This window comes from Nannospalax galili, unplaced genomic scaffold (assembly GCF_000622305.1).
Source record: "Nannospalax galili isolate Female #2095 unplaced genomic scaffold, S.galili_v1.0 scaffold218, whole genome shotgun sequence".
In the NCBI taxonomy this organism is placed as follows: Eukaryota; Metazoa; Chordata; class Mammalia; order Rodentia; family Spalacidae; genus Nannospalax; species Nannospalax galili.
In genome coordinates, this window is record NW_008343207.1 from 3,550,096 (window position 1) to 3,572,597 (window position 22,502).

At 47.9% G+C, this 22,502-nt stretch overlaps 1 protein-coding gene across 14 annotated transcripts in view; it reads left to right on the forward strand.

The window, feature by feature from the left end:
• The window catches only part of Kdm2b (lysine demethylase 2B), a 146,151-nt gene that overhangs the window by 29,059 nt on the left and 94,590 nt on the right, over window positions 1–22,502 (forward strand). For all 14 annotated transcript variants that reach the window (XR_003850481.1, XM_029566594.1, XM_029566585.1 and 11 more), the window contains 2 exons: window positions 10,101–10,279; window positions 10,582–10,688. Coding sequence is in view for 13 of the 14 variants with exons in the window: in XM_029566594.1 (XP_029422454.1) it covers window positions 10,101–10,279; window positions 10,582–10,688 (286 nt within the window). In the remaining variant the exon portion in view is untranslated. The remainder of the gene's footprint in view (window positions 1–10,100; window positions 10,280–10,581; window positions 10,689–22,502) is intronic.

Genomic DNA, 22,502 nt, shown 5'->3' on the forward strand with positions numbered 1-22,502 from the left:
CATAATCACACCCAATGTTTTTAAAATATTACTTTAGCTAATATTACGCCTTTAATCCCAGTGCTTAGGAGGCAGAGGTAGGTGGATCTCTGTGAGTTCAAGGCCAACCTGTTCTACATAGTGAGTTCCAGGAAAGCTGGGGCTACAGGGAGACCCTGTCTCAAAAAAAAAGCCCAAAAATAAATAAATAAATAAAACATTAAAGGTCTCATTTGGAGACTTTTATCTCTTCAGGAATTCCCAGGATTGGTTCCTATTGGCCTTGGTAACTTTAGAAAGCTGCAAAGTTGCAAAGGGCAATGAGGGAGCTCTTACATTGGTATGGGGGAACTAAAGAGTCTGGTTGTTGCTCCACACCGTAAATCAAACCTCCACACATGCATCTGTTCCTCTGTGTTGAGTTGTGTGGTCCCAGGGCTGGGTCTTCTGACAGCTTCATCTTACTTGTCAGTGGATAGAGCTACACATACTCGACCCACAGGCCCCAGTTGTCACATTAATAGGTATCAGAGATTAGAATTTAAACACATTGTTTAGGTGCATGCACTCTCCAAACCCTAGCCTAGGCAACTTAGTGAGACCTTGTCTCAAAATGAAGAAGTAAAAAAGGGTTTGTTCCGGGGCCTGGAAAAGGGTTTGTTCCGGGGCCTGGAGCAATGATATGGCAGTTAGGAATGCGTGCTGTGATAGCATGGGGACTGCCGTTGGATGCCCAGCTTATGTAAACTTGGGCATTGTCCTGTGCATGCGTATAACCTCAGCACTGAGTGGGGCCAGAGACAGGAGGATCACTGAAGCTTGCTGGTTGCCAGCCAAGCCCAAAATGCAGGCTCCAGGTTCAGAGAGATAGTCTACCTTAAAGGATTACATTCGAGAATGATAGAGGAGGACACTGATGCCCTCCTGGCCTCCACATGCACTTGCACACAACACAGACACACACACACACACACACACACACACACAAGGCTGGAGAGATAGATCAGCAGCTAAGAGCACTTGCTGTTTTTGCAGAAGGATCTGGGTTTAGTTTCCAGCACCCACGGTGACTCATAACCTTCTAACTCCAGGGGATGTGAGGTCCTCTTCTGGTCTCCATAGGAACTGCACACACATGGTGTACTTACATATCTACAGGCAAAACATTCACATTAAAAAAAAAAAACTTTAAAATAAAATGGCCTGTGGACATAGTCCATGTCTAGCGTGAATGAGTCTGTCCCCATTATTACAAAAGCATAAAGTAAAGAAGAAAAGAAGAGGCCGGGCGTGGTGGCGCACACCTTTAGTCCCAGCACTTGGGAGGCAGAGGCAGGCGGATCTCTGTGAGTTCAAGGCCAGCCTGGTCTACATAGTGAGTTCCAGGACAGCTGGGGCTACAGGGACACCCTGTCTCAAAAAGATACACATGAAAAAAATTATTTTAATTTTATGTGTACTTGTGTCTTGACTGCGTGTAGGTAAGTGCACCCGTGTTGTGCAACGCCTCGGAGGTCAGAAAAGGGCATCAGATTCCCTGAAACTGGAGTTGAGGACAGTTGTTAGCTGTCATGTGGGTGCTGGGAATCAAACCTGGGTCCTCTGCAAGAGCAGTCAGTGCTCTTAACCACTGAGACATCTCTCCAGCCCTGTGAACAGTGCTTTCATATAACTGAGCTAATGAGAAGGTGGGCTAGCCAAGGCTACATAATGAGACCCTGTCTCAAAAAAGTTTCCTTGGGGGAGATAGGATCTGCTGTGTAACATAGATTTGAATCTCAGCACCCACATGGCGGGTAACAGCAGTTCCAGAGATGCCTTCTTGAGGGCGCTGTGCGACAGTGCTTTGTTCTTTTTGTTATATTTTTGCATATGATTGACGGGTTTTTGAACATATATATAGAGTTGGGCAACCATCATCATAATCAATTTTATTATTTATTTTTATTCATGTGTATGTTGCCTGCATGTATGCAAGTGCACCCATGTTGTACAATGCCTGTGGAAGCCAGAATAGGACTTTGAATCCCCTGGAACTAGAATTACATATGGTTAGCCACTATGTAGATGTTGGGAACTGAACCTGAATCCTCTCCAAGAGCAGCCAATGCTTTTTACCACAGAGCCATATCTCTAGCCCCAACATAATCAATTTTAGGAGATTATTAATATTCTTCATAAAAGCCCTGCATCCAGACTGGAGAGATGGCTTAACAGTTAAGAGAGTGTAACTGGTCTTGCAGGGGATCAGAATTCTAGTCCCAAGCACCCACATGAGGCTTTTCGGTGCCTTTGGAGACTAGAAGAGGTCATCAGATTCCTTGGAACTGGAGTTAGGGAGCGTTGTTAGCTGCCATGTGGGTGCTAGAACCCAACCCAGGTCCTCTGCAAAAGTAGCCAGTGCTCTTAACTGTTGAGCCATCCCTCCAGACCCCTGGAGGTGGAATTTATAGACCATTTCGATCCACCTGATGTGGGTCCTGGAATTTGAACTTGGGTCCTCTGTAAGAGCAGCAGGTACTCTTCAGGGATAAGACATCTCTCTAGCCCTAAAAGCAAATCTTAAAAAACACTGCATTCATTGTTACTGTGATTATGTTTTAAGATCTTTTGTGTGTGTGTGTGTGTGTGTGTGGTTTGTCTTTTTTTTGGGGGGGGGTCTTTTTGAGACAGGGTCTCCCTGTAGCCCCAGCTGTCCTGGAACTCACTATGTAGACCAGGCTGGCCTTGAACTCACAGAGATCTGCCTGCCTCTGCCTCCTGAGTGCTGGGATTAAAGGCGTGTGCCACAACGCCCAGCCTTTTTTTGTGTTTTTTAAAGACGGTTTCCTGGTAGCACTTGCTGGCTTGGAACTCACTGGGTATACCAGACTGGCCTTGAACTCAAAGAGATCCGCCTGCCTCTGTCTCCTGGGTGCTGGAATTCAAGGCATGTGCCACTAAGCCTGGCGTGTTTTAAGATCTTAAGTGGTCAGTCCACTAGGTCTAGAGGGCAGAGATTTAAACATTAAGGAAGTGCATAAATTTCCCACTGACTCATTTTTTCCACCTGTACAATTGACTCTCTGAACCTGAGGATTCAAGACATAATGTATTGATGTATTTGAAAACAAACAAAAAACTGTGCTGAATATATTCAGAATTTTTTCCTATTATTTCTTGAATACAGTATATCAACGAGATTTACATGGAATTTAATTTTTTTTTTTTTTTTTTTTTTTTTTTTTTTTTTTTAAAAAAAAAAAAAAAAAAAAAAAAAAAAGAGGACGATAAATCTTTCACTGTGATATATCAAAATAATTGAATTCATTGTAAACCCTGTAAGACATGAAATTGAATGAGTTTTGCTTTTCTTTTTAAGTTTAAAAAAAATTTTTTTAAATTTTATGCGTATGAATATATTGCTTGCATGTATGTGAGTGCACCCATGTTGTGCAATGCCGTGGAGGTCAGAAGAGGGCTTCAGATTCCCCTGGAACTGGCGTTAAGGACGGTTTGTGGCCACCATGTGGGTGCTGGGCACCCTGGTCGAACCCTGGTCCTGGGCAAGAGCAGTTAGTGCTCTTAACCACTGAGCCATCTCTCCAGCCCAGATTTACATGGAATTTACATTGTATTAGGTGTGTTTGACTTGATGTGTTTGTGGGGACATGTCTATGTTAATGCAAATACAACATCATTTTATGTGAGGGACCGGAGCATCCTTGAACTTTATTTTTGTGATTTCCTGAAGTTATTTACTTCAGATACTTATTGTGGGGTTGCTCCCTCTCCTCGTGGGTCGTTGGCCACTGCTCCATGAGGACAAAGGGAGCAGAAGCGACGAGCAGGGTCAGGACGGCCAGTGAGCACTGACAGAAGAAGGCCCTTCCGGGGAGGCAGGTTCAATGAAGCAAACAGCTCCAGACTCAGTGAAACAGCTCCATTTATTCAGTGGGAGAACTAGGGAAAATATAGTGTGGAGGCAGTAGCCAATGCCTCAGCTGATAGGTGCTCATAGTATGCTTTATTTACATGTGGCAGTAGGTGCTCATAGTATGCTTTATTTACATGTGGCAGTAGGCTCTTATCGTCCGACCACCAGGCAATGCCTGATTATCATATAGAAAAAACCCGGGGGTAGTTTTTACTACAGGTAAGTATGCCAAAGGTCATGTTCCAAATAAGGTCAGACATCCATGCTTGGCGGCACTTTCCAGGTAAGTCAGGAAGAGAGCAGGAGGCCCCCTGCTGAGAAGGGGAATCCTTCCATACGCCCCCTTAGAGCTATCCGGACATGGAGGACTACAACCCTAGCAGCAGGGTTCCCCAACAACTTATGGGTTACTGTAATTATAAATGAATTATAAATGAAATAGGCCAAGTAAGTAGCATTGCCTTCCTGGAGTTGCTTCTTATATTTTATGTGTTTTAAGTCTCATGATAATGCCTGGGTTGGCTGCTGTTTTTGTCCCTGTGTTACAGATGGGGAAACTGATACTTAGACAAGCTAAGAGGCAGAAGACATAGTCTGAAGCCCAGCTGGTTCTTCAAGCTATGAGGTCTAAGTTTAACAGATGACTGGGTGACTGAGCTTGGCCCTGCAGTGCTGATCTGCAGCACCCTCCAGGGCTTTTGGTGTTCTATATCCCCTTCCTACTGTCCGGCAATATCCTTGAACTCAACTGTGAGCAGAATTTAGGCAGAGTGACAGAGAGGCAGGCTATCCGAGGAGCAGAGAGTCTGTAGACGCTAACCAGATCCTCTGCCAAGTGGAACTCTCAGAAATCCTGATGGGAGCCCACCTGTTCCAGGTCCTCTGGTTAAGGAAGGACAGGCACTGTCAACAGTGGGACCAGTCTCCAGCAAAGGCTAGGGATGCCCCCTGGTGGATGTTCACCTTTCCAGCACTTCTCTCCTTTGGATCTATGGCCCTGTTTTCTATAGGCTGTAGCTGGTCACTAAGACTAAGATCACTGAAGGCTGAGCTCACTTTTTTTTAACTTTAGCATGTGATCAAAATATACAGTATTGCAGGGGATGGTATAAGAGGCAAGGCCCTGACATTCCCTTGAATAAGTCCCAAAGCACAGCTCTGCTACTCAAGGGATGTGCTAGGGCATGTTAGTTGTCCAAGTGTCCAGTTTCTCCTGCATCCAGTAGGTATAATGGGAGCTGAGACTGTGAGAATGCCTGTAGGGTGGGTGTACCTATTCTGACGTGCTCAGCAAATGGTAATGACTTCAGTTGGTAGAAAGAGTATTTCCAGGGAACATGAACCAGTGACTTCATGTGTGGCCATGGTTTTCTCATTTGTAAAGCAGAGCCAGTCTTACCTTGCTTCAGGGTTGCTGTGAAAATCATACCTTGAATTAAAAGATAAGAATACCTAAGTTTGGGGCTGGAGAGATGGCTCAGTGGTTAAGAATACTGATTGTTCTTGCAGAAGACCCGGGTTCGGATCCCAGCATCCACATGGCAGCTAACAACTGTTGGTAACCCTAGTCCCAGGGGATCCAACAGCCTCTTCTGACCTCCGTGGGCATTGCACAACACAGGCGCACTTACCTACATGCAGGCAATACACACATACACATAAAAAATAAAAAATAAATTTTTTTTAAAGTTAAAAAAAAAGTTTAAAAAATACCGAAGTTCTCCTACATGTATAAGGAGTTATTTTTAAAAACAGTTTTTTGGAGCTGGGCGTCGTGGTTCACACCTTTAATCTCAGCACTCTGGAGGCAGAAGCAGGTGGATCTCTGACATTGAGGCCAGCCTGGTTTATGTACTGAGTTCTAGACTAGCTGGGGTACAGAGAGACCCTGTCTCAGTAACCAGAGAACTATGTTGTATGGGTCCTGTCTGTGTGTACAGACATACTATGAGTGCATGTATATAAGTGTACTATGTGTGTGCAATGCCTGAGGAGGTCAGAAGAGGGCATTGGATTCCTGGAACTGGAATTTTAGATAGTTGGGTGCAGGGAACTGAACCCAGCTCCTCTGCAAGAGCAGTGAGTGCTCTTAAACTGCTGAACCATCTCTCCAGGCCTTTAAGGAATTATTTCTATTACTCAGCTTCTGCTATGAGAGGTACTCTGTTTATTTAACGAATGTTGGCCATTGGCCTGTTACAGGGCAGGTTGTGTGCCAGGAGCTAAGCATGTAGCATTAAATGCAATGAAGCTATTAACCTGCATCAGCGTCCAAGTTCAGTGAGAGCTTTGTCTGGTGCAAGGGTCAGCAAACTTTCTCGGAAAGACCCAGAAAGCAAACATTTCAGGCTTTGTGAGCTGTGCCCTTTCTGTCACAACTGGTCAGCTCTGCCACTGCAGCTTGCAAATAGTCCTAGATGATACCAGAGACAATGAGTGCTGTTAGATGCCAAGAAAACTTCTGTGTGAACTTGGGAGTTCAAATTTCGCATAATCTTCACATTATGAAATGTTCTTTTGATTTCTACCATTGCATTTAAGAATGTAAAAAATGTTCATCTGGGGACAGCACTTAGAAGGCACTCAGAATGGTCTGGCCTTTGATACACCGTTGTAGACTTTCCTACGTTATAGCCTCTAACAAAACAAGATTGTCCCCAAACTCTGGCAGTAGGATTGTTTACTTTATACTGAGAAGATCAGGAAAGCATCTGAACCTGCATATCCTATGTGCACAGGAAGACTTTGAGGTGTCCATACTGTGAGACCCAGTAGGACTCAGGTTAGTTCTGCGTGTGCTCTATCTGTGCCAGGATCAAGCTTGCTTTCATGGTTAGGAAGTAGAAAATCATGAAAGTGAAGAGACATAGAGAATTAGAAAAGTGAAATAAATATGAAGCTTTTTGTTCTAATAAAAATCAAGGCTTTTAAAAAAAATGGGGCTAGAGAGATGGCTCAGTGGTTAAGAGTGCTTCCTGCTCTTCCAGAGGACCCATGTTTGGTTCCCAACACCTATATCAGACGGCTCATTGTATCTCCAGCTCCAGGGGATCTGATGTACTCTTCCAGTCCCCTAAGGCACTGCACTCACACATACACATGCACACACACATATACAACCACGTATAATTAAACACGTAATTAAAAATAAAATCTTGTTGGGTGTGGTAGCGCATGCCTTTAATGCCAGTACTTGGGAGGCAGAAGCAGGTGGTCTCTGTGAGATCGAGGCCAGCCTGGTTGACATAGTGAGTTTCAGCCTAGCTAGGGCTACGGGGAGACCTTGTCTCAAAAAAAAAAAAAAAAAAAAATCTTAAAAATTAATTAAAAGAATGTAAAACCCAAAAAAACATTCTTAGCTCTTGGTTTTGGTAAAAGCAGGTAGTCGATGGAGGGGTGGATGGCACACACCTTCAGTCCCAGCACTGGAGTGCAGAGTTAGGAAGAGTCTGGTGAGTTTGAGCCTGATCTAAATAGTGAGTTTTAGGGTAGCTGGGGCTACATAGTGAGACCCTGTCTCAAAATCAAACAAACACCCAAAACCAGCAGAGCCAAATGTGGTGGTGCCCTCCTGGGATCCCAGAACTTGTTAGGCTAAGACAGGAGGATCTTGGGTTCAAGACCGTCCTAGGCTATGTGGTAAGACCCTGTTTTTTAAAAACAAACAGCATACTAAAACCAAGCTGGGCATACATAGCTCATGCTTATAATCCCAGCATTTGGGAGGTGGAGGCAAGAAAATCTGGGGTTCAAAATCAGCTGGTTGTGGTGGTGCATGCCTTTAGTCTCAGCACTCAGAGGCAGGTGGATTCCAAGCTGGCCTGATCTACATGAGACATTGTCCCAAAAAACAAAACAACGGCCTGGAGAGATAGCTCAGAGGTTAAGAGCACTGACTGCTCTTGCAGAGGACTTGGGTTTGATTCCCAGCACCCACATGGTGGCTAACAACCATCTGTAACTCCAGTTCTGGGGGATTCGACACCTTCTTCTGACCACTTGGGCATTGCACAACACAGGTGCACTTACACATATGCAGGCAATACACTCACACATAAAAATAATAAAATATTTTAAAGCAAAACAAAAACACAACAAATAGAAAAGCAGGCAATGTAATAGATTGGCAACTGTCACTTGCTGACCCCTGGTGAATCTTTTCATAACCTTTTAGGTAGCTATGAATCAGGGGTTGAACTATTTTTTTGTTGTTGTTGAATATTTCATTTCCATGGACCACGTATTTGTCTTTGAACTAATGAGGAATTAGGGTCCTTCCAGAGCAGATGATGGGTTTCCCACTACAGTCATGTTCATCTCAAGTGTAACACAGGAGGTGCCAGCTTCCTTAATAAATCACTGAGAACTTGGCAGCCTGCATTGTGTCTATTTTCTACCCCCTTGGAACATTTCTCCTAGATGGAAGTTCTAGAGACACTGATTTTCCCATTTTACAGATGAGCAAACAAAGGGTCACAGGTCCATTTGTTGGTAGGGGATCCAGAGAAAACCTGGAGATTTTCTGACTTAGTCCAACTCTTTTCTCTGGGATATTGTGAGGTATGAGCCCTCTGCTAAGATGGAAGGCTGGACTTTTCTTTTTTTTTTTTTTTTTTTTTTTTTGAGACAGGGTCTCTCTGTAGCCCCAGCTGTCCTGGAACTCACTATGTAGACCAGGCTGGCCTTGAACTCACAGAGATCCGCCTGCCTCTGCCTCCCGAGTGCTGGGATTAAAGGCGTGCGCCACCATGCTCTTTTCACTTGCTCTTTTCTGTTCAGCTGCCATTCATAGGTGAAGTGATATATTCCAGCAAATGTTCGGTATTTATTCATTCCACAGCTCCTGTATGTGTCAGACTCCATTCTTCAGATCCTTGTTATAGAGTAGTGAGCAAGACAGACGGGAGGCCTGCTCTGTGGTGCTTACAGAATAGCAGGGAAGAAAGGCAAGAAAGCAGCCTAAGAAATACCGTTGTTAGCAGTTCTGATTAGTGCTAGGGAGTAATGAAGAGCCCATTACATACTAGACATCGTGCCAAGTACTCCTGGAGTCATGTGATTTATTCCTCACAGCCAGTCTAGCAGAAGGGCTGACAAGATGAAGACATTTAGGTTCAGAGAAGCCAAGAATCTGCTGGCTCCACAGAATAGGGAGTGATACTTTTTTTTCCTCCTTAGTTTTTTGAGACAGGGTCTCACATTGTAGCCCAGGATGGTCTTGAACTCATGGTGATCCTCCTGCTAGAATTACAGGTACATACCAGCATACCTGGTTTAGGCAGTGCTGAGGATTGAACCCAGCATTTGGTACATACTGAGCAAGCACTCTACTAACTGAGCCACATTCTTAGCCCCAGAAATGAGACTTTGTGTGTGTGAGTGAGTGAGTGAATGAGTGTGTGTGTGTGTGTGTGTGTGTGTGTGTGTGTATTCTTGTGTGTGCAGGTGCATGTTGAGAACTGTGGACAACCTTGGGTGTTGTTCATCAGGAGTTACACACTTTGTTTTTATGAGACAGAGTCTCTCATTGACCTGGAGCTCAATAAATAGGTTTGGCTGGCTGATTCAACAGCCCCAGGGATCTGCATATCTTCCCTATACTGGGATTGCAAATGTATACCACCATACCTGGCTTTTTTACATGGATTCAAAGGATTGAACATGGTTCCTAGCAAACAACCATCTCCCTATCGGCACTGATTTTCTAGAGATAAGTACTTTCCTCATGCTATAAATAGATTCTGTGTGCTGTGCTCAGGGATTTTCAGTAGGAAAGGGGGAGCCACTGAAGATTTTAAACAGAATGCCCATAGTCAGGTCTCTGTTTTTTTGTTTTGTTTTATTTTGTTTTTGAGACAGGGTCTCCCTGTAGCCCCAGCTGACCAGGCTGAGGTCTCTGTTTTAAAAGGCTCACTTGGCAGCAGTGTAGAGTGTGAGTGATGGGAGCTTGAAGACCCCTGGGAAACCATTGGGGTCACCTTGAAGAGCAGTTACAGTGGATGATGTGATGATGGAGCTAGGCAGATGGGCTGGGGAGGGGTTGGGGCAGGAATACTGATGGGGCCAGGTCATTGGCAGACCTGGAGTAAAGGAGAGGAGAGTGGGGAGCCCTGTAGGGGGAACCGCTGTTGATTGTTGGGGCTCTCTCATGGGATCTGGAGTCCTAAGCTGGTTACAGTGAACAATGTGTGCATTCTGCCTCTAGGGAGCCGCCGGTTGGTGGATGTGATGGATGTGAACACCCAGAAGGGCACCGAGATGAGCATGTCCCAGTTTGTGCGTTACTATGAGACACCGGAGGCTCAGCGGGACAAGCTGTACAATGTCATCAGCCTCGAGTTCAGCCACACCAAGCTGGAACACCTGGTCAAGCGTCCCACTGTGGTAGGTCATTGCCCTCCTAGCCTTCTACCACATCCTTTGCCTGCTGGGGCTTGCTTGCCTCCCCTGCAGCCTGGCACTAAGCTGCCTCTTGAGATGGGATGGCTGGGTAGGCATGGCTGAAGCTGGTCCCTTAAGGGATGGGAAAGGTGTAGGAACAGGGTTTGGGTTCTAGTGTCTAGAAGGGTGGCTAATATGGGTGAGGCAGCCTAGCCAAAAGCACCCAGAAACTCTCCAGGCAGAGGGGTTCTTTCTGGACTGTCTGCAGGGGAGGCTGGGAGTGCTTACAGTGAACTGGGTTTCAGGTGGACCTGGTGGACTGGGTAGACAACATGTGGCCCCAGCACTTAAAGGAGAAGCAGACAGAAGCCACAAACGCCATCGCAGAGATGAAGTACCCCAAAGTGAAGAAGTAAGACTGCTCGGCAGGTTGTGGGAGTGGGGAGGGGTAGATCCCAACCTTGGGGGTGCTGGGCAAGGGACCTCCATGTGGGTCTGAGTGTTGCTTTGGAGCTGAAGGATTGCATCATAGCTAATCACAGTGCTGATATGAGGCCCTGGGTTCTGAGCAAGCTGGCATTTGCTTCCCTGGCATGCAGGGACTCTAGACCCTGTGCTGGGTAAGGCTTTCCTTCCTGCTGGCCCTGGGGTCTCCCCACAGCTCTCTTGGGGGTGGCAATCTGAGAGGAGGAATGATGACGTCCATGTTTGTGCCTAGGTACACATTTGCCTGTACTTGAAGCCTTGTCCTGTATCCTCTGTGTGACAATGTCCTGGGAGTGGTGTTTTCAGAGGCATCTGTCCTCAGTAGTGACCACTTTTGTTATGGATGGGCCCGGGTCTAGTTTAGGTGTTTCTTTTCTTTGATGTTGAGACCTGGAACCTCTGGCCCAGGAAAACCTTTCCCAAGCAAAGCCCAGTCAGTTTAATCACCAGAAATATCTTAAGTGGTGCCTTCCAAGTAGGAGATTGGCCCAGGGTGGGGAAGGTAACAATGGTTAAGCGTAGATACCTCATGACATAGAACATAATCTGCTCCTGAGCCTGGTGTTCAATCTGGACAGAGGCACTTGTGGGCCCCTTCACAGTCAGAGACTTGGATAATGGACCATCTAGAGAAGGAAGTCACCTTGGGGACTCTTGTCATCTCATACTCCCTGAAACAGGAAGGAGATGCTGGCTGCCCCGGACAGAGCTAGAGCTCTGGGCTTTCTGGAAAGGTTGGTGCTGGCTGCCTGGATCCATTTGCATCTCTGCTCAGCCCTGCTGCCATCAGAGCCCCTAGGAAATCTCAGCCTTGAACTTCTCCTTCCCTCGGCCCTCCATTGAGTGTTTATTGAGTGCAGACTGTATGCCAGGCTTTGTAAGGGAGGCTAGCAAGCTGGCCTTCTCTCTCTCTCTCTCTCTCTCTCTCTCTCTCTCTCTCTCTCTCCATTAATTCATGCACATTTTTTTTTCCCTATAAGCCCAAGTTCCATGTATTCCTTGAATCTGGGCTGTATCAAAGGCAGAGACAGGTTCCAGGTGCAGAGGGAGGATGGCAGGGCTTCTTTCCAATTCTGTTCTTTTCTGAATCGATCACAACAAAATATACAGCTCTGAATGGGCAGGTAAAGAGATGAATACGTCTGAAGACCTCCACCCAGTACAGAACGTGTAATGTAGCACCGGCTGCCCTGGTTCTTACCTATGATTCTTGGGGTGAAGGTGGAGCTGGAAGAAAGAAACAGATTATGACTTTATTCTGTTGGTTTGTTATTTGGTCTTGAGAAAGGGTCTCCCTGTAGCCCCAGCTGACCAGGCTGGCCTCAATCTCATAGAAATCCACCTGCCTCTGCCTCCTGAGTGCTGGGCTTAAAAATGTGCACCACCATGTCCAGCACAGATTATGGCTCTTATGAATTGATCCAGCGACTGTTTGATTCCATTTATTCATTCACTCAGAAACAGTGTGTTGAACATCTAATTGGTCCTGGAGACACTGGGGTAGGGATAGGGGATCCTAATGAGATCTCTGTCCCAGTGTAGTGTTCAGTTTATGGAGAGACAGATGTTAATCCAGAATTGACAGAACACATGGAAGCTGTTAGCTGATGATGAGGCCACACAGAGACACATGGTAACATTGGTGCTGGTAGCAGGTGATTCAGCTGGTCAGGGAGATCAGGGAAGGCATACTGAGCTGGCATCTAAAGAATTCAGTAGTTCCTTGGGTGAAGAAAAGAGAGGTGGGTTTTTCTGTCTGGGTACAAAAATCTAGGAGGGGGAGGGACATTGGCTGGTGGGACAGGAATGGGGGCACTGGGTGCTAAATGGGGGTGAACCAGGCTGAACAGGGCCTGAAGCCACAATTTCCCCTAATAATACTTTAGTTTCCCATAAGAATGGTTGGAAACCTCTCCAAGATTTTTTTCTTGATTTTTTTTTTGGGGGGGGGGATTTTTTTCCCCCTTGTATGTATGTATGTATGTATATGTGTGTGGTATGCCTGTGTGCGCGTGCATGTTTTCAGTCTTTTTTCCCACGTGTATGTGTGTGGCATGTGTGCAGGTGCATGTGCATGTGTATGTTGCTTGTAGATGCTCGAGGTTAATGTATGAATTTTCCGCTTTCTACCTTATTTATTGAGGTGGGTCTCTCAGTTGAACCCAGAATATTCCATATGGCTAGTCAGTTTGCTCCAGGGATCCTCTGTGGGCCTCCTGAGGCCCTAAGATTACAGGTGAGGTGCTATGCCCACCTGGCATTTATGTGGGTTCTGGGAATCCAAATTTAATGCTTGTATGGCAAGTGCTTTTACAAACATTGACCAATCTCCCTAGGTCCCCCCGCCGCCCGCCCCCAGCAGGGTGGTGATGGTGAGGAAGTCTCCACAGGTAGCCCAGGCTGGTCTTAAAACTTGTGATACTTGTACCTCCGCTACCCAAGTGTTAACATTAGACAAGTGTCACTGCATTCCCACTCTCCTCTCCCTGAGATTCTAGGAAGAGCAGGGTTTGGTCATGAAGGTTTACATTCTGAAAATAATCCTGCTGTGTGGATGGGAAGCATGAAGAGGCTGCGGCCTGGCCTACATCTTGAGGGAGAGGAGAAGGGAGGTGATCACACCTGCGCGCATATTTAGGAAGTAAAATAGACTGCACTGGGTGACACAGATTCCAATTAAGGTCTACCTTGCCTTCCTGAGAGCTTTAGTAGTTTGTGGAAAGATTTCTTTAAATAGTAAGCTCTACTAGCGCATTTAGGGACTCTAATTATCAATAAAATGGGACTCACAGGTTTTTAGGCCCTGTGTCTTAGATGCACTGGTGAGATTGTGTGGCAAATATATTTATAGACTCCATCAGTGGTCATGGGAACTTGTTATAGGATTTGAACCTTGTTAGGAAGGACGTTGTCACCTTGGAGATAGTCCATTTGTTTAACTGAAATGAAGGCTGATTTGAAATGTTCATAAGCAAGGTGGAAAAAAAAAATCCCACCACTGTGGAGCCCTCTGGGACTGTGGAGTGGTTCTGTGGAATTTAATTAAAATGACATTGTTTCTGGAAATCACAGAGCTGCCTCACTGGAGGCGCCTGCAGAGCGGAGGCAGCTGATGGCCTCCTGAATCGAAGGAAGGTTTGCGACATAGAGGGGGGACATGTGACAAACACTGCGGCTTTCTTCCTGCCTCTGGGATTTATACTGTTCCACTGTGGTCAGAGGGTTAGGAATTTTAATGGGTTTCAGTCGACATTCTTCAGGCAAGGGAAGGTGACTGGAATCCAGTGAGGTGCCTGCAACTTCGTGGGGGACAAAAAAGTTCTAGAATGTGTTAATGTGTTATCACAAGATGCAAGAGTCTAAGTAGTCATCAGGCTACTGAATGAAGCCAAGTCCCCATTCTCCTGGAGCATATGTTGTAGTGTGGAAAAGACAATCAAGCCAACAAGGAAAATATAATTCAGTAAATGTCTCGAAGGCGCATAGAGTAGTGGGACATAAAGAGGAGAAAATGATGGGTGGGTCAGTGAACACTGATGTCATTCTGCATGTCTGCTGTTGCCTTCTTCTCAGCCAGCTATACCCTGCAGAAAGGCTTTGATTATGTGAAGTACTCATCTTGGAAAATTTCTTCTACCTATTTAAACAGTGACGATTACTTGTATATCCCCGAATTGGCTGTTTGTTGCTGCATAGCCATTACCCTAAAACTTAACAGCTTAAAAAAAAATTAGTAGCCAGGTGTGGTAGTGCACACCTGTTATCCCAGCACTTGAGAGGCAAAGGTAGGCACCTTTGAGATTGAGGCCAGCTTGGTACATATCGAGTTCTAGGCCAGCTGGGGCTACAGAGGGACCCTGTCTCAAAACATAAGGGGCTGGAGAGACTGCTGAGCGGATAAGAACACTGTTCTTGCAGAAGACTTGGGTTCGAATCCCAGCACCCACATGGCAGCTAATAACTGTCTGTAACTCCAGTTCTGGGGGATCCGACAGTCTCTTCTGTCCTCCGCAGGCATTGCACGACACGGGTACACTTACCTACATGCAGGCAATACACGCATACACATAAAGATAATAAATAAAAAATATTAAAAAAAACCATAATAAGTAAATAAATCAGAGCCAGGTGTGGTAGCTCATGCCTGTAATCCTAGCACTTGGGGAGCAAAGGCAGGAGGATCACTGTGAGTTCAAGTCTAGGCTATGCTGCAGAGTGAAACTCTTGTCTCAAAAAAGCAACCACCCCACTAACCCCCAAAATTAGTGGCTTAAAACAACAAAGGTGATCTCAGTTTCTATAGGTTAGGAATCTGAAAGTGGTTTAGTTGGGTGATTCTTACTCAAAGGTTCTGATGAGTTTATGTCAAGACAGGTCATAGGATGGAGCACTCAAATGGTTGTCAGGAAACCATTAAAGGGTGAATTCACCATGTGGACCTCTCCACAGGGCTGGTTGAATGTCCTCATGGCAGAGCAACTGGCTCCCCAGAGTGAGTGCTTTCAGAACCCCAAGGAGGACACAATGCTTTTCCTGACCTAATTTTGAAAGTCATATCCTGTTTATTTCTGTTGTGTTCTATGAATTAGTCCAGCCCATACTCTTTTTGGATAGAAATATAGCTCTACCCATTTTTTTTTTTTTTTTTTTTTTTTTTTTGGTGTTTTTGAGATGGTCTCCCTGTAGCTCCAGCTGTCATGGAACTCCCTATGTAGGCCAGGCTGGACTTGAACTCACAGAGATCTGCCTGCCTCTGCCTCCCAAGTACTGGGACTAAAGGTGTGTGCCACAACGCCCGGCTCTATTCTTTTTTTTGAGGGGGGTGATTTCAAGACAAGATCTCATGTAGCCCAGGGTGGCCTCAGGCTGTGTAGCTGAGGATGATGTGAATGTGCGATTCCCCCACCTCCACCTCTAGACTGCTGGGATTACAAGTGACCCCCATGCCTGGTTTTTATGTAGTGCTGGGGATTAAACACAGGGCTTCGTCATGTTAGGTAAACTACAAACTGAGTTACATCATTGCCCCCATCCCCTTTGTTTTTGAGGTGCTGGGATCAAACCCCAGGGCCTTGTACATTGAGCTGTAGCTTCATTTTAGCTCTACCTCTTGAAGGAAGGAGCTTCAAAGAATTTATGGGCATGTTTCAAAGCCTCTATAGTCCCCTAGGAGGATTGGGCATGGTAATGCATTACAGAAAGGGATTGGTGAGTCTCTTCCTCCCTCCTCTGTTGCTGCAGCAGGAGGTTTGCAGCAGGGTTGCTAGTGGAATGAAGATAGGTTGTAGGCCTATAAGCAATGAAGTAGCTCAAGAGCCCAACAAAAAGGGACCTCAAATAAAGCATAAGTTTGTCCCCAGATAATTATAAAGTGAGTGCATTTTCTTCCCTGTCTGTTTTTACTCTACTGTCAGGAAAAACTGGGGAAAATATTTGGGTAAGAAACTGAAACAAAGCCAGGCTTGGTGGCACACACTTTTAATCCCAGCACTTGAGAGGCAGAGGCAGGTGGATCTCTGTGAGTTGGAGGCCAGCTTTGTCCAGGACAGCTGCGGCTACAAGGAGACCTTGTCTCAAAAAGACCAAAAAAAAAAAAAAAGAAACTGAACAGTGTTGTTGGAATGAACGAATGTCAGGGTTCCTTCTGCCATCCTCTGACCCTGGCAAGTCTTTCCTCTCCTTTGGGAGACTCAGTTTGGCCTTCTGTAGCATGGTGGTCCTTTGTTCCCTGGCCTGCCTCCTTCCCATGCTGTAAGGGAGACAGTGTACATTAGACGTGGAAGGTGAAGTGTGTCCCAGTTGGGACAAGATGTCTGTGTATGTGGCCTGTTGGAATTGGGCATTCTCTACTTTTCAGTCTGCTCTCCTTCACATTTGTCCCCAGCCACAGTCACCTTTTAATTCAAAAATCTCTTCTCATCTATGTTTGCTGGCTTATAAATGATCATCCTCATGTCTTACTGGCAGGGAAATTGGTATAGAGGCTGCCCTGCCATACAGGGGGACGCCATGGTCAAATACTGAATTCCAGTGTGAATTCCTGGCTTTTTCTTTATCTCTCTACCAGCATTCCCTTTGCTGCAGGGTCCCTGCCCAGGTGTTGTGCTAAACCCAGTCATGCACATCTCAGCCATACCCTTGGCAAGTGTGCTTCCTTCATTTTACAGATAAAGAGACTGAAGTTCATAATAGTTGAGTGATGGTAATGTAATTGAGTATTAAACAGTAGTGGCTAGTGGGTTTGTAGATAACTGGAGAGACTGGCCTTTAGAAAATCTGTTTTGTTTTAGACAAGTTCTCATGTAGTCTAGGCTGGCATTGTACTTACTATGTAGCTGAAGATAACCTTAAACTCCTGATCCTCCTGCCTCTACCTCCTGAGTGCTGGGATTAGAAGCACGTGCCATCACATATGGCAAAAATTCTTTCTAAAATGAATTTACTAGTCTAAGCAAGTACACACAGGACTTGGTTGGATCTACAAAGCCTTCAGTTAGAGGCCCTGGACTAGTTCAATAGATGGAGATGCCAAGTTCCTAAAAGAGGGTATCCTTCCCAAGGTCACAACCTGGTGAGAATAATTATAAAGGTTTATAATCAGATGAAGAAGCCAAGGTTCAGAGGTACAATTAATCCCTGGTCACCAGCCTTGGGAAGTGGTATGCTAACCTATCATCATCTGTCAATTTTCCCAGTCTGTCTCTCTCTCAGTCTTTTTGAGACAGGGTCTTCTTGTAGCCCCTGCTGGCCTGGAACTGGCTATGGAGATCAGGGTGGCCTTGAACTCACAGAGATCTTCCTGCCTCTTGCCTCCTGAGTGCTGGGATTAAAGGTGTGTACCACTACACCCGGCAAGGGTGCTTTATTTTCACTGGTGCATCAGATATGGTCCTTCCATCCAGAAGCAGGAACATTATCTTACTTAAACTTCCTGGGCCAGATTGTAGGATAGTCTCTTCTGCCAGCTTTAATTCCATTATCTTTTTTTTTCCATATTTTGTTATTTTTATTTTATGTGTATGTGTGTATTGCTTGCGTGGAGGTAAGTGCACCCATGTCGTGCAATGCCTGCGGAGGCTGTCGGATCCCCTGGAACTGAAGTTATGGACAGTTGTTGGCTGCCATGTGGGTGCTGGGATTCAAACCTGGGTCTTCTGCAAGAACAGCCAGTGTTCTTAACCGCTGAGCCCTCTCTCCAGCACCTAATTCCATATCTTAAGTGAGGCAAAAGGACACCAACCCAAGGACAAGTGCTCGAATCCAAGATAGAGAACATTCCTTTAAACAGGCAAAACATACACCTGCCAGCCAGGTGTGGTGAGCTTTAATCCCAGCACTTGGAAGGCTGAGGAAGGTCTATCTCTAAGACTGAGGCTAGCTGTGGCTACAGGGAGACCCTGTCTCAAAAAGACAAAAAAAAACCCCAAAAAACAGAAAAAAACAACAACAAAACAAGCCCCCCCCAAATCCCCAACAAGCCCAAAACCAAAAACCCCATACACCAGTCAAAAACATCTAGCTATGAGTGGGGTGTAGTGGCGCATACCTGTAGTCCCAGCACTTGGGAGACAGAGGCAGGTAGATCTCTGTGAGTTCAAGGCCAGCTGGGGCTACAGGGAGACGCCCCAGCTAGCCTGGGACTCAGTATGTGGACCAGGATGGTTGTTTTCTCACAAAGATGTGCCTGCCTCAGCCTCCTTAGTGCTGGGATTAAAGGCGTGAGCCACCATGCCCAGCTGTATGAGGCTTCTTTACTGCTTCTGCCACTCTTCCTTTTCCAAAGAATAGCTAGGTGATTCTTTGAAGATGAATCAGGTGTCACTCATTGCCTCATGATTCTGTGTTGGCTTCCAGTTCACTAGTCATAGCCCACAATGCTTTGCCCTCTCCACAACCTCCCTGACCTCATTCTCTTATCTCCTTGCCCAACTCCACCCAACCACACTGGCCTCTTAGATTTTCCTCAAGTAAGAGAAGCAGACTTCTGGCTCAGGATGGATATACTAGTTACCTCCGCCTGAAATTCTCTTCCCCTGGATATTCACAGAACTAACACCTTCACTTCTTACAAGTCTATTTTCAGTCATCATCTTTGCAATGACACCAGCCCTGCTTCTCCTTTAGAGGTGGCACTCACCTGTAGTCCCAGCACTTGGGAGGTAGAGGCAGGAGGATTTCTGTGAGCTCAAGGCCTGCCTGGTCTACATAGTGAATTCCAGGCCAGCTGGGGCTACAGGGAGACTGTTTCAAAAAGACCAAAAAAAAAACAAAAAAGAAAAAAAGAAAATCCAGCCAGTTAAGAGTCTTAGCTTATGGGCAGAATGGAACACTGGAAGGTGTGGAGTAGTTCTGTCTGGGTCATTGAGCACTTGGAAATGGGTTCAGTGTTTAGGTTTCAAGCGGGAAGAGTCGGTGAAATGGACTCATACGACTATTACTATCAATACTTTGTTAGAACCTTTTAGCATGACCGGCTTTCACAGAGAATGGTGTTTGACCCAAAATAGAGAAGCTTGGTTTTTGCCCTGCAGAGGCTTTACAACCATTCACTACCCTCTTGTGGTTTGAGTATGGAGGGCCTTTAGCTCCAAGGGTGGGGCTTCTGTTTGGAGTAAACATTCTCTATGTGCCGCAAGTCAGCTTTGGCAGTCAGCTTAGGCGGTAACTTCTACAGTTAGAGTTGGGATTTGCCGGGAGGATCTGGGGAAGCCTGCGAGAGTCATGGGCAGATAATGATATGTAAGCATGCCACTTCCTAAGGCTAGAGACTAGGATGAGGGATCGTACCTCTGAACCTTGGCTTCATCATCTGAAATGCTGGAATTACCTCACAGTGTTGTGAAGTTTGATATTAAACAATCCAAGTAAACTTTATAGCTAATGGATGTTTCAGTGAATCCCCACAATATTTCTATGCCTCATGTTACACAGTTGTTAACTAAAGGGCAAGTCGGCGAATGCAGCTAGAGTCCTTTCGAATGTCCAGCTGCACTTTAGGTTACTGCTTCTGTTAGGAATCAGGAAGTCGCCCCAAGAGGGCAATTAAGTTGCCCAAGGGCCAGAGAGAGCTTCACTCCTCCTTTCTTGGCTGCCTTATGTCCATCAGGTACTCCCCAGAACTAGCTCTGGACCTCGTTCCAGCTGTGCCCGAAGGTGTATATTTAAGGAAGGTGGCTTCTCTCGGTCCTCACCCCAACATCAGTATGGCGTCCATACTCCGGGAAAACCCAGATGCAGTGGTCCCCAAGCCTGGGAGCTTGGGGTGGGGTGGGGTGGGACGAGCTACCCATGAGCTGTGCCCAGCGGGGCGAGGGGGCCGCCGTCAGTGGCGGCGCGTCCCCTGGAGCTGGCTGGGTGCGCGGCCTCCTTCCACTTCCCTGGCGGCCTCGGCGCCGCACCGGTGTTCAGTTACAGCGCGCGAATAGCGCGGGCGGTGCCGGTGTCCCCAGGAAGGAAGGCGGCGCGCGGGCTCCATCCACGTCCTGGCCTGGGCCTGGGTGCGCGGTTGCAGGTGCTCGGCTGCCGGGGCCAGGGCCAGGCGCGCGTCCAGCCTCCTCAGAAGGGGACGCCCGCGAGCCACGGCCGCCCAGGGTAACCGCGTGGGGCGGGCGTGGGAGGCTCCGCGCGGCCAGCGTCTCGGAGCTGCTCTTTGTGTCTCGGGGGGTGGGTGGAAGCGTGGAGTGAGTGCTTTCCCGCCCGCACGTCGCCTCCAGCCAGCCATCCTGGGCCAGCTCCCCTCGGCGCCTCCATCAGACCTTTGCCCGAGGGGACGCCAGCTGGGCCACCCCCGGGAGAGTTTCTGCAAGTTGGAGAGAAAACGGCTAGGGTGGCCGCACAGCCTCCGCAGACCCCAAGCCGCGCCCCAAAGTTGGTGCGGCAGGTGCAGCGCCCCCTGGTACGCGCGCCGCGCACCTCCAGCCCTGGCCTTGGAGGCGGGAATCCCTCAAGGACTTAGCTTGGGGGCCCGGGATTTTCAGCAATTTTCAGCTGCCAACTTAGAGGGTGCTCCGAAACCACTTGGCGGGGGGTGCGGGGGGTGTCGCGTGCGTGGCTGTCCCGCCCGCCTGCTGTTGCGAAAGCCCAGCTAGCTGGCGGGCTGATGGTGGGGAAAGCTTAGCGGCCGTGGCACGGAGCCGGGGTGCCCATGTGACTGCGGTGTGCTTGGGAAGAGGAAGCTGTAGAGGTCAGTGCAAAGGCGTCACGCCAGGGAGAGCAGGAGCGAGCAGGGAGCCCCGAGTCAGCGCGGGCACGAGCCTGGGGTGGCCTGCGGGCTGCAGGGGTCAAGACAAAGCCACTGTCACGGCTACCTTGGCCTCCCTAACGCTTGCACTTGGGGTGGGGGCTGGGGATGTCCCAGGTCAGGAAAGGAGGGGTCACATCACAAGAGGTGGGCTTGGAAGTGGCATCCGTAGCGCCCAAGGAGCCCCCGAGGGCAGATCAGACATAGGCTCTTTTGGAGAACTTTCTCTGCGCACAACAGCCAGGGAATCCTAGTTTTGCATGGAAGGGCTTGGGGCAGGGGGCTGGAAGATGGGCTAAGTAGGAGTGACCAGTTTGGGCCAGACATCCCTGGGGCTTGGAGCTGGGCAACCCAGCCTCCCCCCCCCCCCGCTATGGGTACTCCGTGGGCATCCAGCTGCAGGCTGAAGGAAGCACGTTCTCTTGGCTCCACCCCACACACTTAAATTGTTTTCTCTAGACTGTGTTCAGCTGAGGCCTGGAGGGGGAGAAACCAAGGTTAGATTAAAAAAAGAAAAAAATCCAAACCAAGAGGAAGAGCTGGTTTTAGGGAAATGAGGACTAATATTCTGAAGTGGAGCTTAGACGGAAGAAGCCAGTGTGTTCCACGGGGGTGTGGTGGGTGAGGGCTTCAGGACCCCCCCCACCCCAGTTCCTTGGAGAGAGGATCTCTCTGGCCTTAAGTCGGGGGACTTGCGGCTCTTGCCCATGAGCGTGCAGGCCGGCAGGGTGTGGAGCCCCAGTCAGGACTTCAGCAGCCCCAGTGCTAGCTTCGTGACAGTCCTGGACTGTCAACTACACCCCTCCGATAGGGTTGCTAGGCAGCGGGGCTCTGATGTACGGGGAGGCCTTCTGATTTGTCAGCCTCCTGCAGACACATGGTTAAGGCTCCTTCCAGCCTATCCGGAGGAGGGACGCGGGGCACGCTGCCTGCATAGTGCCGAGCGCCGGGTCCACCTGAACAAGAGGTGCAAAAGGCAGTCAGGAGGGGGCTCCTGAAACCTCCCACTTTCATGCCTGCTCAGCCCCACGCCCCCCATTCTCTCCACTCGGGCTTGCCGGCTCCTCCCTGCCGGTCCCCGCCCCATTCCATCCCTCTTCCCCAAACCACGGAAAAGCAAAGTGCAGCAGGGAAAAGAGGTCAGTAGGGTAAGCGTGTGCGCCGGCCTCTGGAGATTCCAAGATGGGCATGAGGGAGGGGAGATTGCTCCTCCGTGCCCTCCGGGGTTCGTGTGGGAAGGGATGAGTGGCAGGGGGACTGGCACTGTGGTCTGCCAGGCCTGGACTTGAGAGGCTCGATGCCCCCTCCTCCTCAAGGTTTTGTCCACTCCCCCGGAGACAGGGCGGTAGCATGCTGTGGGGAGGAGGGAAGAGATCGGTGTGTACCTGTAAGGAGGGATGGGCTGTCTACTGCTGCCTAGTGCTCAGAAGAGAGGGAAGAGCTGCTGTCGGGGTCCTTCTCCCCTTGGGTGGACAACCTCCGCCCCATCTTCTGCTGCTG